Source organism: Drosophila innubila, chromosome X, assembly GCF_004354385.1.
Source record: "Drosophila innubila isolate TH190305 chromosome X, UK_Dinn_1.0, whole genome shotgun sequence".
Lineage (NCBI taxonomy): Eukaryota > Metazoa > Arthropoda > Insecta > Diptera > Drosophilidae > Drosophila > Drosophila innubila.
Window position 1 is genome coordinate 2,547,805 of NC_047626.1, and position 12,190 is coordinate 2,559,994.

Below are 12,190 nucleotides of genomic sequence, written 5' to 3' on the forward strand. Positions count from 1 at the left end.
TTAACAGTTGTCATTTTGGTGGGAAAAAGCTGATTTGCCAACACTGAATGTCTACAATATTAATATAAAATAAAAATAGTCTATCGTTATCGGCAAGTGTTGCTCATCTGTGAAATGACCCGCTGATTCGATAACTAACAGCTGTTCGCGGTACTTGTCACTTACTTTGCCGATAGCGATTGCCTATTTTTGACATGCAATAAGTGTGCATGTGTTGTGCGTGTGTGTTAGTGAGCAACATATATATTTATGGCGACAACGAAAATAATAAATAAATAAATGCATATATTAATATATATGCATGTGCATTGGTGTGTGTGCTGATAGATGATGCACAAAGATGACAAATTAATATATATAATACACGTTTGCACGCAAATTACCAGCAGCTGGCAACAACAACAACAAAACGCACAGTGCACAGTGCAGCAACAACAAAAGCGCCAGACCAAAATAGGCAGAGCAGCAAAAACAAATTTAGAAATTACCCACGGCGAAGACGGAGCGTATAAAAACCGTAAGCGCAGCTGATAAACTTATCACAAAAACGAAACGACGATAATTCTAAATACGTTTCGTGTATTCTATGTGTCTGTTTTTGTGCACGCACACACACAAACACGCATATTAATACAGTGAATCAAGAAACTGTTTTAACAAATTAGTTAAACTCAATAAAAGTTATTCTTTTTTTTATTTTCTTTAACAAATAAGATGACAATTAAAATACATTTTGGAAGTGAAATTGCTTAAATTTTTGTTTTGTTGCAAACACTTTCTTCACAAGCTGTAATCAAGGTGTATTTATTTAAGGTGATGTCTTCGTTGACAGTGCTTGGTTCTTGGCTCTCAGAGAGAGAGAGCGACACTGCAACCAAGTGCTGTCAGAATCAACTTAAATATAACTTGGTCAAAATAGCTAACTCAACGAGAGCAACCTTATTTAAATACACCTTGGCTGTAACTAGCAAACAAACGTTTTAAATTTTTGATTCTCTTTTTATTTTATGTTTCATGTTTATGTTGTGCTCATTGTAGGCGGCTAACGGTAAACAACGGCCAGCTGCGCAACAACAACGACAACAAAGGGAAAGAGAGAGAGAGAGACAACAACGAAAAACGCCAAACAGGAAATAATAAATAATTGAATATTCAAAGTACGTGCAACAAAAACGACAGCGACAATAAAAAGATACTAAATTAGTACTGCGAATTGGTGATACTGAAAAAGAGCAACAAAAACAATATAAGCAGCAAAAGAATAAGGAGTAGACAAATTAGGAGAGAGCAACAAATAATAACAGCAGCAAGAGCGAGAAGAAGCAGTCGTATTGGGAGAGAGCAACAATAACATCAGAAGAGCGAGCAGCAGAAGAAAAAGGAGCAGTCTACTTGGGAGAGATCAACAATAACAGCAAGAGCGAGCAGGGTAAGAGAAGCAAAAGGAGCAGACGCATTGCGAGAGAGAAACAATAACAAATAACAACTACAACAGCAAGTGTAAGAAGAAGAAGGAGCAACAGAAGCAAAGGCTTCGTTGACATAAGAGTAATCGCTATCGTTATCGGCTGATGATGGCCACTGGCAGCAAGGAGATGCCAGACCATCGAAAGCGCAACACCTTCACCAGCTATGTGGCACCTCAGCCGGGAGATGTGCGCGCCACAGCATCGACAAATGAATGGTGTCTGCCCAGCGATCTGCGTGATGTGCATCTGGCAACGCCGCGTCTATTAAATGGCGAACAGATTGTCGCCTCCGCTCCCGCCTACATGTATACGAACATAGCAAGCAAGCAGGCTGGCAACTCCACAAGTAACTCGAGCAATGGCAACACGCACAGTGGCAACACTAGCAGTGACAGTTACAAGGACTCCACGTTCGGACTGCTGAGTGTGACCAACTTTAAGCTTAGCTTTGTGGCCTTACGTGCCACACTACGTGCCACAGCCGTCAGCAGTAGTGATCTGTACCAGGAGAATGCACAACTGGGACGCAATGAGGTCACGCTCAATAATATAGATCAGATTTATACCATTGCGGAGCAGGGAAGAGCGGCGAGTGCACTGCAGGCGGCGAGATTGGCCAGCGGAGCGGGCGGTGGCAAGGGAAAGGGTGGCGGTGGTACGCCCAGCGGCAGGCGGAAGAAACTGGAGCCGGCCAAGCAGCATAATCTGAATGGACGCATTGTGGCACTGCATATTATCTGCAAGAACTTTAGGCTCTTAAAATTCGCCTTCCAGCAGCAGGATTCCAAGCTGAGCGGTGCCAGTGATTACGGTAAATTAATAGCCTCCGCCTTGGTAAGATTCGCATATCCGATGCGACATGATCTGAGCTTTGCCTATGTCTATAAAGAACCCTATTACTCGGTGTATCTGGGCGTCATAAGCATGTATAACAGCAAAAATGATTGGGCCCGCGAGCTGATACGTTGTGGCGCCACCGAGTGGCAGGTAGTGAGCTCCACGGCGGTACCGCAGCTGCAGAACCGTTTGCAGGCGGGCAAGTACAGTTTACCGCCGCACTTTGTCATACCCAAGTGCTGTGATATCGATAGGTTTCTGCAGTTGTCCTTGGCCTTTTGCGATTCCCGTGCCGCCTTTTGGGTGTACAGTTACGGCCGTCATGCGGCCTCGCTGGTACGCCTGGCGGAACTACAGCCCGCTTCCGCGCAGGATACCAAAATGGAGAACATTATGTTGGAGTTGGTGCGCAAATGCGATGAGCGTAAAAAGTTGAAGGTTTTGCGGCTGACGGAACAGCTGCCGTGTAAGGAGGATGTACAGCGTGCCTATCTCAAGTTACGGCGTCTCTGCACGCCGGAATCGGCGGAAAAGTTTATGCTGCAGGATGACAAGTTTTTGGGTTTGCTGGAGAAGACCAATTGGTTGTTGTATGTCTCGCTCTGTCTGCGTCATGGCAGCGAAGCCGCCGCCACATTGCGTGCCGGAGTCACCTGTGTACTGCAGGAGTCCAACGGACGGGATCTGTGCTGTGTGGTCAGCAGTCTGACGCAGTTGCTGCTCGATCCGCATTTTCGCAGTCTGGATGGTTTTCAATCGTTGATACAAAAGGAATGGATTGCCTTGGAGCATCCGTTTCAGCGGCGTCTGGGACATGTGTGCGTGGCAGCGACCTCTGGCGGCGAGCGGGAGCAATTGGATAGCGAACAGAGTCCGGTGTTTCTGCTATTTTTGGACTGCGTGTGGCAGCTGTTGCAACAGTTTCCGGATGAGTTTGAGTTCTCGCAAACGTATTTGACCACTTTGTGGGATGCGTGCTTTATGCCCATCTTTGATACCTTCCAGTTTGACAGTCAGGCGCAACGTACTGCCGCCGTCAATGAGGGACGTCTGGTGCTGCGTCCTGTATGGGATTGGGGTGAACAGTTCTCGGACAAGGACAAGATGTTCTTCAGTAATCCTCTGTATCAGCGACAGCGCGGAGATTGTGGTTTACCCGGCAATCAAAGACGCTCTCTGGCGTTGGGTGGCGGCAACAAGCTGCTATCGGTAGCAGGAGCGAGTGTGGCAACGGGATCCTCCCGCTATACCATCAATCCGCAGCTGTTTGCCACACAATCCAGCGTGCCACAGGATCGCTATCTGGAGCCAGCACATCGCATCCTGGATCTCGGCGTGTGGGAGCAGTGTTACTACCGCTGGATGCCACTGCTGGACATACGGGGTGGAGGAGCGGCTCAGGTGGATCTCTTTCATCGTCTGCTCCTAAGTAACATTGCCAAGCTGCAGCGCTGTCTGGACATGCAGAGCTTTGAGGAGTTGCCAGATGCCTTCTATGATGCACTCGGCGAACAGCGTCCCCAAAAACCGGAGCAACCGGATCCACAACAGGAGCGGGAACCAGCTGTGGAATATGTGGATGGTGTGGAGCGACGTCGCAAATCGCTGCCGTCTGGCAACGCTGGCAACTCAACGAACAACGGTCTGCATGCGGTGAATAACGGTCCCTTGCAGCTATCGACGCTCTCTTCGTTCTTTCCATTCGGCAATCCGATTGCAGGCGATGCGCCGCACGAGCTTTACGATCTACTGAGCAGTAGCAGTGAGCTTTTGTTAGACACCTCTTCCATTTTGGACAAGTCATCGATGGTGTGATCGATCGATAACGATTGTCAACACAACTCGTTACGGCACACGAAATTCGTTGCTGTTTTTTTTAAAAAGCTGAACTTTAGAAGTATTACAGACTTACTTTTATATATATACGAAAAAAAAAATATATATATATATATACGTATATTACTACAGTTGTTCAGTTAATTGTTTTGACAAATATATATATATAATTTTCACTTTGCTTTTGGTTCTTAGAACAAGCTAAAAAAAATCTTAATGAGTTCAAAAAAATTATTAAAAAAATTTGTGAATATTTTTGTATGTGTCAAAACAATTACCTGACCAACTGTATGTATATATGGCATAATGCGTTTAACAACTTTTATTTTTGTTTACTAATAGGCAAGTTTAATGCATAAGACTTTTTTTTTTGTTTTATATGTACATGAATGTAACTAACTTTACTTTATTTTTGCGCTAATAACTAAAAAACTGAAAGAAACAATAAATAACGCTAAAAAAAATGTTATGTGCAAGCAAAATTACATTACAAAATGTAAAACAAACAAACAAAACAAAACAACACCAACTAAATCAAACATGTATTATATTATATTTAATAATAAATCAAACATTGTATAAACTAAAAAAAAAAGGGGTTAGTCTAGGGTTAAACTCGAGGTAAACAAGCGAAAACTTCGCACGAGGTGAATTTACTCAACGAAAGAGAGCAGCTGTGGTGAAATCCTTAGCACATTTGCAAATTCACCACGGCAAAGCCGCACTTACAGCAAGGTGAATACAGCTCAGCTTAGTGTGAAAAAAGATGTCGTCGGGGGAGCAGGAACCGCAAACAACTGAACTAATAAATTCCCAATCCCGTCGTAATCTGCCGCCAATGCCGTCGGATAATGTCTTACGTAATTCCATAGCACGCAGCTTGACGCAGATTATGGTAAATATGAAAAATGTCGCAGGGCAGCAGAAATGTCGCGAGCTTTTGCAGGTGCAGGATTTGGCGCAAGGTGCGCACATTCGGATACTTTCACACCTGGAGAATATAGATGGATGGCGGGAGCAGCGGGAGCGTGTGAATAAAGAGCGCAAGCAGCGACGAATGGACAAAGAGAATCGAAATACAATAACATAAGAGAGAAAGAGAGAGCGAAAGCTTAAGCGCAGCTGTTGCCTTGCACAAGTTGAATTCACTCAACAAGAGAACGCAGCTGTGGTAAACTTCTTAACCCATTTGCAAATTCACCACGGCAAAGCCGCACTTACAGCAAGGTGAATTTACTTGGCCTGAGTGAGAAAAAAGATGTCCAAATACATTTTGACAATTTAACATACTCGTATTAAATAATGATTTAATAATATAACAAATTGCGTTTAACAATTAATTTATCGCATTCATTCTTCGTCTATTGCTTTTATTTGTTGGCATCGTCTTTGGTCTCCTCCGCCTTGAGCAGCTCCGAAACGATTCCCACCTTTTTGAGCTCCTCGATGAGGTCACCACTTTGGTGCATCTGCATCATGATGTCACAGCCGCCCACGAATTCACCATTGATGAACACTTGCGGAATTGTTGGCCAGTCAGTGTACTCCTTAATGCCTGTAAATAATTATATATTTTTAAACGTTTTTTTTGCAATGTCAGGCAAATTAATTTTATTTTCAACTTTTGCCACGCCTCCTCTGGGGGGCGTAACTTCTATGAACCTACAACACCTTATAGTCTTATGACTATAAAAAAAAGATATAAACTGCAAATCTGGTATGTAGGCTGCTGGATAGCTTAATAGCTGCCATAGGAAAGATAGGTCAAATATTAAGTTTGAGTATGAAAAACTTTTTTGTTTTTTAAGATATACCAATCAATATGATAGAATAAGCATTCCTGACAAAATTTTTATTAACATTGGTCCACTATATCATAAAGCTCTCATAGAAACAATCGGTTGAATTTAAAGTTTAAGTATGAAACACTTTTTAGTTTTCGAAGATATCTCAATCAATCTAACAGAATATCCATTTAAGTTGATCTTATACATCCTGAACAAATTTGGTTCAAATCGGACCACTATATCATATATCTGTCATCGGAAAATGGCACATTTACCATCTGCAAGACTGCCAGGTCTAAGTGAATACATTTGCTTATTAATTTTCTTCTATTATTGCAGCAGAAAGTATTTCGAGTGTACGAATACTTGTTGTGTTGAGTGTTTGGCATGCTTGTTTGAGTGTGACCAGCTGAATATGGAATTTACCTTGCCGCAGTGCCTCGTTCTGTAGGACATCGTGTGCATCGTATTGGACGCCATGCATGCGCATTATTTGGACGACGGCGTTGCTGAAACCGCAGCGTGGAGCTTGAGGATTGCCCTTCATGAATACGACCACTTTGTTGGTGCGCACCAGCTTGTCCAATGTGGGTTTGTCCAATGCTGCCGGCGGAGCAGCTGCGTCCGCGCTGTACCAACGTGGGTTAACACACGCCACCAATGAGTTAACGCGCGCTGCAGTCGCCATGTTGCCGGTCACACTTGGGCGCAATAAAATTTGGAAAATTCTATTCATATTTTCTTATATATTTACTTTTTTGTCTCAAGAAATTGTCAACACAATATTATTGTTTTGTAATGTGTTATAGAGTTGTGTTTCGACTAGAGTTGTCGTTTTAATTGGAGCAAGCTCAAATGAACGGGTTATTGAAATGAAAGTTCTGAGCAAGTTCAAATGAACGGTTCATTGAAATGAACAAGTGAACTTATTCAGTCACTCGGCAATTTGATATACGAAGCCCACTTAGCTGTTTAATAGCTAGCTCTGGCTTTTTTCAGGGCTCAAGTGCTAGAAATATTAAAAAATTACTAAAGTTGGCAGTACGGCCGCCCAGTCACGATCGTATTTAGCAGCAATAATTTTGAAGTGTGACAAACAAAAGAACTAACAGTGAAGTAATAATAAAGCGCATAGAACACACCTGCTTCTAAAATAAACAACATAATAAAGGTATGCTTTGCACCAGAATCTTCGCCTTTTGTTATTTTCTTAATAACTAATTATTTAAATTTGTTTAATCGCAGCTTGAAATAAAACGTAAATAGCTTATCAATGACTGTGCCGATGTCTGAAGTCATATATTATTTTAAAGAGAACCTGGCCTACACGGAAGATCATGTGTTGGTGAAGAATCTGGTTTTTAAATGCGCAGAAAATCTGGAGGCGCAGCTGATTCAAAAGCATTTTGAGACTTTTGGATGCGTTGTAGAATTGCATCTGTTTCCGAGTGAAGATAAAAAAATAACTGGCTATGTTCTCTTTGAGAATGCTCTTAATGCTGCCAATGTATTGAAGAGAGAGTTGCATAAAGTCAATAAATACTGTGTAACAGTTCAGCCCAATTACAGTTGGTTTCAACCAGATGCTGACAAATTGCCGGATAATTTTGATCCTAATGAAACTGCAGGCATTTTAAAATTAAACGATTATTGCCTGGAACATATATTCCAAAAACTATCGATAACTGATCGCATTCACTTTGCACGCACCTGCTATCGTTTTCAATGCATTTATGAGGGAATGTCGCCGATGTTGGACAAATGTATCGATTTTCAAATAATTAAGGAAATGACTGCGTTGGAATTGCATGATTTTTTTCAACTTTCCGGACGTTATATAAAGCAAATAATAGGTGAAATACCAGATCAGTACTTTCAACTCGGTGATAATAAATTAAAAATGTTTGCAAATCTCAAAAGTCTTCAAAGTCTGGAAATAATGCAATTCGAACTTAACAGTAGAGATCTGCAAGTATTTGAACATTTGAGTCAGCTTAAGAAATTGCGTATATTGGATTTAAAAATGGAAAGTGCCGATCATTTAAATTATCTGCCAAAGTCTATAGAGTCATTTTCAGTGGATTACTTCGAGGGCTGGCAACACTCAAACTTGTTAGTTAATATTTTTGACAGGTTACCGTTGCTTAGGGAATTGCATATACCGCACAATACCCTCGAATCACCCTGTGTCGAGCAACTTATCAACGACAAATGCTGTGAATCCTTGGAGATTCTCTCCATTGGCTGTGATGATTTTGAGCGGGCTGATTATCATCAGAGATTTGCCTGATCCCAAATCTGACAGCAGTTGACATACATCATTCTGGAGGATTGCAAACAACTCACGGACAAGCTTCTTCACGATATTATATTTAAGCTGCAAAACAATAAAGATCGTCCGCTTCCTATTAAACTTTTTATGTCCGGCACCCAAGTCAAGAAATTTACACTACTTAAAGCGGAAGTTGCTGCCAAAAATATAATCGATGTAGAGCTCTCTTCATGTCTTTAAAATTGAGATTACAACAATTTTAAAACGGTTTATTACCTTGACAAATAATATCGACTTTTTTATGTAAATGTATCGTATGTTAAATTTATACCAAAATCCACTTTTTAATGCAATAAAACTCTAAAACTTTAAAAGCATCACTTGATATAATGTTATAGTGGAAATCGCTATATCTCACTGTCAATTTTATGGCATGTAAAATTGTTTTTTCAAATAAGCAAAATAGTATTGTATGAACAGAACAGAAAATTCAATTTAAAGATCTCAGGTCAATGTTAATTTCGATTTACAGCCAGTTTTATTTAAATTTTGTTAGTTTTTATGGGACTCAGCACTAATGCCAATCAATAAGCCATCAAGGACCTCGTAAGGACCTTCTTCCTTAACCTTAAACTAAAATTAATTCCAAACAAAGAAGACTTGAAAAGATTTCATCAGAAAATGTTTATTTCCAACTTTCATTATGACCTCAACACCAAACTTCATAAATATCTTTTACAATTTCATTTTGTTTTTAATTATATGTTATTTTTTTGTTTGCTTTTCGTTTTTGATCTCTTATTTCGTCAAGGATTCTGCTTTATCATGTTTATATCTTGTTGTTTTCATTTTTCATTTTTTGGGGATTTTATAAGTTACATTTCGACTTAACGGTAATGCTCTTTTGCGTTTCAGAAATAAATGTTTAAAGAAACGTTTAGAACTAAGCAAATTGAATAAATTTAATTGCTGTACTTATACCAAAGTTGACTGCATTTTCAACCATTTTATTTAGTTCCTTGTTGTTGTTATTTCTTGTTGTTTTTAAAAAGAAAATTTCTTATGGAAAATAAGTTTATTAAAATTAAATAATAATAATAATTTTAGAATAAAGTGTTATATGTATATTATTGTTAAGGAAATAAAATCAAATTACATGCCTATAACTAAAAATTTCGTTCAATATACACACTCTATATATCATTCTACATATAAAAACTTAAGTTTCTGACCAAAACTATACTGAAATTAATTTTTAAATCTTTTAGATCTAACAAAATAATTGCATTTATCGAGGGAGTTGCAAATTTGTTTCATTATTTTCTTCTTAACAAATGATAAGCCTAAGTTAAATCAAAAAGTGCTCTTGGCGAGGCTGCTCGACCAGCAGATACCCTGTACGCAGTTTTAGACCAGTTAAGCAGTAGCCTCTTATGGGAAATTCTAATTACAGGGTATGTAAATGAACTAGGCGAATATATAGACAGACAGGATGTAGTCTAAATCGTTGCTGACCGATTTTATAGATATCTGTATACAGGGTATAGGGTATATTAAAAACAGAAATCAAATGTGAGCAATAGGAACGTTTATTTTTTTTTTTTTTTTAAATAATAAATAAATATAATAAGTATGTGAATGGATAGACAGATATAATAATAGATATATATATAGTAATTACACATCAATCGATGTGCTTTTTGGGTGTTCTTTTTTAAATTGAATGATATTAATCATACTGGTGAAATTATAATAAGCATATTAATGACAATATAATATTAATATTAATGATAATAATAATGACAATCATAGTGGTAATACATATTAATATATAGTATGTATTTAATCATAAGTTCATACGCAGCATTGTTCAATAGAAGTTAATATTTTTAGTTACTTGCTTTCATTGTTTCATACTCTTCATCATCGCCAACTTCGCTTTAATTCTTACATTCACATTTCATCATTATTATTATTTTTTTCTTGTTACTCATTAAACTATAATTGTAATTATGAAGTCGTTCTAATAATATTTATACAGTTGCTTGCTGTTAATTTGCTCGTGCACAATACATAAATATTTGCATGTATTCATACAAGTATGAATATATATATTTATTTTTATATGTAGTTATATTTATATGTATGTGTATATATATTTATGTGGTACAAAAAAAAAGAAACAAACGTATTCACATCTGTCATCTGGACTTTCCTTTTTTTCCTTTTTACCGAAATACAAACTATATCAAATGTGGCCCCTAGCTTGGGTTATATAATAAATATGTTCATAACAATTTCTCTCGAGTATCGAATACATATATACTCGTACTATAATAAATAAAAAAAAAAAAACAAAACTATGCAACGTTCAAATGTTTCAGAAAATGCATTTAAGAAATCAATTTGAAAATGAAAACAAATTGACACATTTTACTACATAGGCAAATTGATGGCACCGAAAGCTCTACTCACACACAAACACACACGCACACACATACAAGCGAGAGCTTTTAAGCTTTCACATGGACACAGCTCACAGACACGAGAAACTTTAGCAACTTTTAATTATCCTCAAACGAGCGTTTTTTGAGCGACACATTTAAAAAAAAAAAGACAATTATAAAAGCGTCAATGCTCATCGATAAAAATTTAAGCTCTAAAAATTTTGGTAAAAGTTCGGTTCGGCGTCTTGAATCAAGACTTAGGTTCGGTTCGCGTGCCGGCTTAAATAACTCCTGAAATGTTCAAATTATTACGAAAAATATTTTTATGGTTTTAAATTTTTCTTGACTTTCTAAACCAATCACATTTTTTATTAAAAAAAATTTCAATTTGTGATAATAATTTAAATTTATTTGAAGATTTTAATATGACATATTTTTATCCGAAGTCCTAAATAACTGAATAATATTAGGTAAACATAAAATTGATGTAATTATTTTATTTTCGAACCGAAGCATTTATTGAAGAAAGTGGTTCGATGAAATAACGATCGTCTGACGGAAATTTCAAGGTTTAAATTTTAAGGTTTTGCTGCATAAATATGTATGTATGTATTTACGTACGTGTATGTATATTAGGGTGCATCGATTTGTATGGGTCCAAAAAAATTGAAAAATGATTGCTCAATTTCGTAATCTACGTTCAATTCTAAGATAGTTTCACCACGAAAGCATAGTTCTAATATAATTCTATTACTGGTCCCCGCTTTTTGAGTTGAAAAATGAATTTTTTTTTTAACTTTTACCAAGTTGTTTTAAGCATATCTTAAGTGTTTTTAAACCACAATTTTCATGCCAGGACCAAAAACAAAACATTTTTCAAACCAAATAGCGGGGATTAGAAATTTATTTTAGAACATCTTAGATTGAGCGTAGATTACGAATTTGAATTACCATTTCTTATGGAAAAAATCGATGCACCCTAATGTAAATAAATGTGCCTTCATTAAGGGCTTTCCCACTAAGAGGCTATGCCTCGTACCTAATGTATACATAAATATGTATGCTCTTTCTTTTTTTTGGGTGGTTTTTGCATTTTAAAAGTTTTATTTATCGATTTAAATATTTGTTGTTGTTTTATTTTTGGTAAACATTTGGGATTGGCACATTATATTACATATAATACAAAGGTTAACGTTTGCTTTAAGTGCACAATGTCATAATTTGATAAAGAATACGTCTAAATTCAACAAAGATTTCGAGGGGGTAGAATAATGGTTTTTTTTTTTTTGGGATTGGAGGTTGACAACAGCAACATAGGCCACATTTAAGTAGGCATGCAATTCTTTTGAATTTCAGACAAAACGTTTTCTAGGCTTAGTACTATATTTAAAATTCTACCACTTTCTCTCTCAAATTAACCAGAATATATAGTTTTCGACAAAAAAAAAAAATTTATATATGTTAAAAAAAAAACTAAGAAAAACTAATTAAAAGTAAGCAACATTAAGTTGAGTTTGATTTTCAATTTGTTTTTGTTTTTTT

At 37.4% G+C, this 12,190-nt stretch overlaps 3 protein-coding genes and 1 long non-coding RNA gene across 4 annotated transcripts; 3 read left to right on the forward strand and 1 right to left on the reverse strand.

Annotated features, from left to right (window-relative positions):
• Positions 1-174: 174 nt before the first annotated feature.
• Positions 175-1,230, forward strand: LOC117792187. Its single transcript, XR_004618152.1, has 2 exons — positions 175-517; positions 1,039-1,230. It is a non-coding gene; the product is annotated as an uncharacterized LOC117792187 (long non-coding RNA).
• Positions 1,231-1,358: 128 nt separating this feature from the next.
• On the forward strand, positions 1,359-4,263 carry LOC117792179 (myotubularin-related protein 10-B). The gene has a single exon (XM_034632207.1). It carries the CDS (start codon positions 1,572-1,574, stop codon positions 4,119-4,121), a length of 2,550 nt encoding a protein of 849 aa, XP_034488098.1. The 5' UTR covers positions 1,359-1,571; the 3' UTR covers positions 4,122-4,263.
• Positions 4,264-5,465: 1,202 nt separating this feature from the next.
• Positions 5,466-6,751, reverse strand: LOC117781992 (glutaredoxin-related protein 5, mitochondrial). The gene is made up of 2 exons (XM_034618896.1): positions 6,356-6,751; positions 5,466-5,697 (listed from the first exon to the last, which is right to left on the reverse strand). Exons 1-2 carry the CDS (start codon positions 6,663-6,665, stop codon positions 5,513-5,515), a joined length of 495 nt encoding a protein of 164 aa, XP_034474787.1. The 5' UTR covers positions 6,666-6,751; the 3' UTR covers positions 5,466-5,512.
• Positions 6,752-7,081: 330 nt separating this feature from the next.
• On the forward strand, positions 7,082-8,225 carry LOC117792806. The gene is made up of 2 exons (XM_034633085.1): positions 7,082-7,100; positions 7,175-8,225. Exon 2 carries the CDS (start codon positions 7,203-7,205, stop codon positions 8,217-8,219), a length of 1,017 nt encoding a protein of 338 aa, XP_034488976.1. The 5' UTR covers positions 7,082-7,100; positions 7,175-7,202; the 3' UTR covers positions 8,220-8,225.
• The last annotated feature ends 3,965 nt before the right edge of the window (positions 8,226-12,190 follow it).

Excerpts from the sequence above, each read along its gene's own strand:
- LOC117781992 (XM_034618896.1), bottom strand. The coding sequence starts at position 6,665 with ATGAATAGAATTTTCCAAATTTTATTGCGCCCAAGTGTGACCGGCAAC. Across the intron at positions 5,698-6,355 it reads GAACGAGGCACTGCGGCAAG|GCATTAAGGAGTACACTGAC; the intron begins GTAAATTCCATA and ends AATTATTTACAG.
- LOC117792179 (XM_034632207.1), top strand. The coding sequence starts at position 1,572 with ATGATGGCCACTGGCAGCAAGGAGATGCCAGACCATCGAAAGCGCAAC.
- LOC117792806 (XM_034633085.1), top strand. The coding sequence starts at position 7,203 with ATGACTGTGCCGATGTCTGAAGTCATATATTATTTTAAAGAGAACCTG.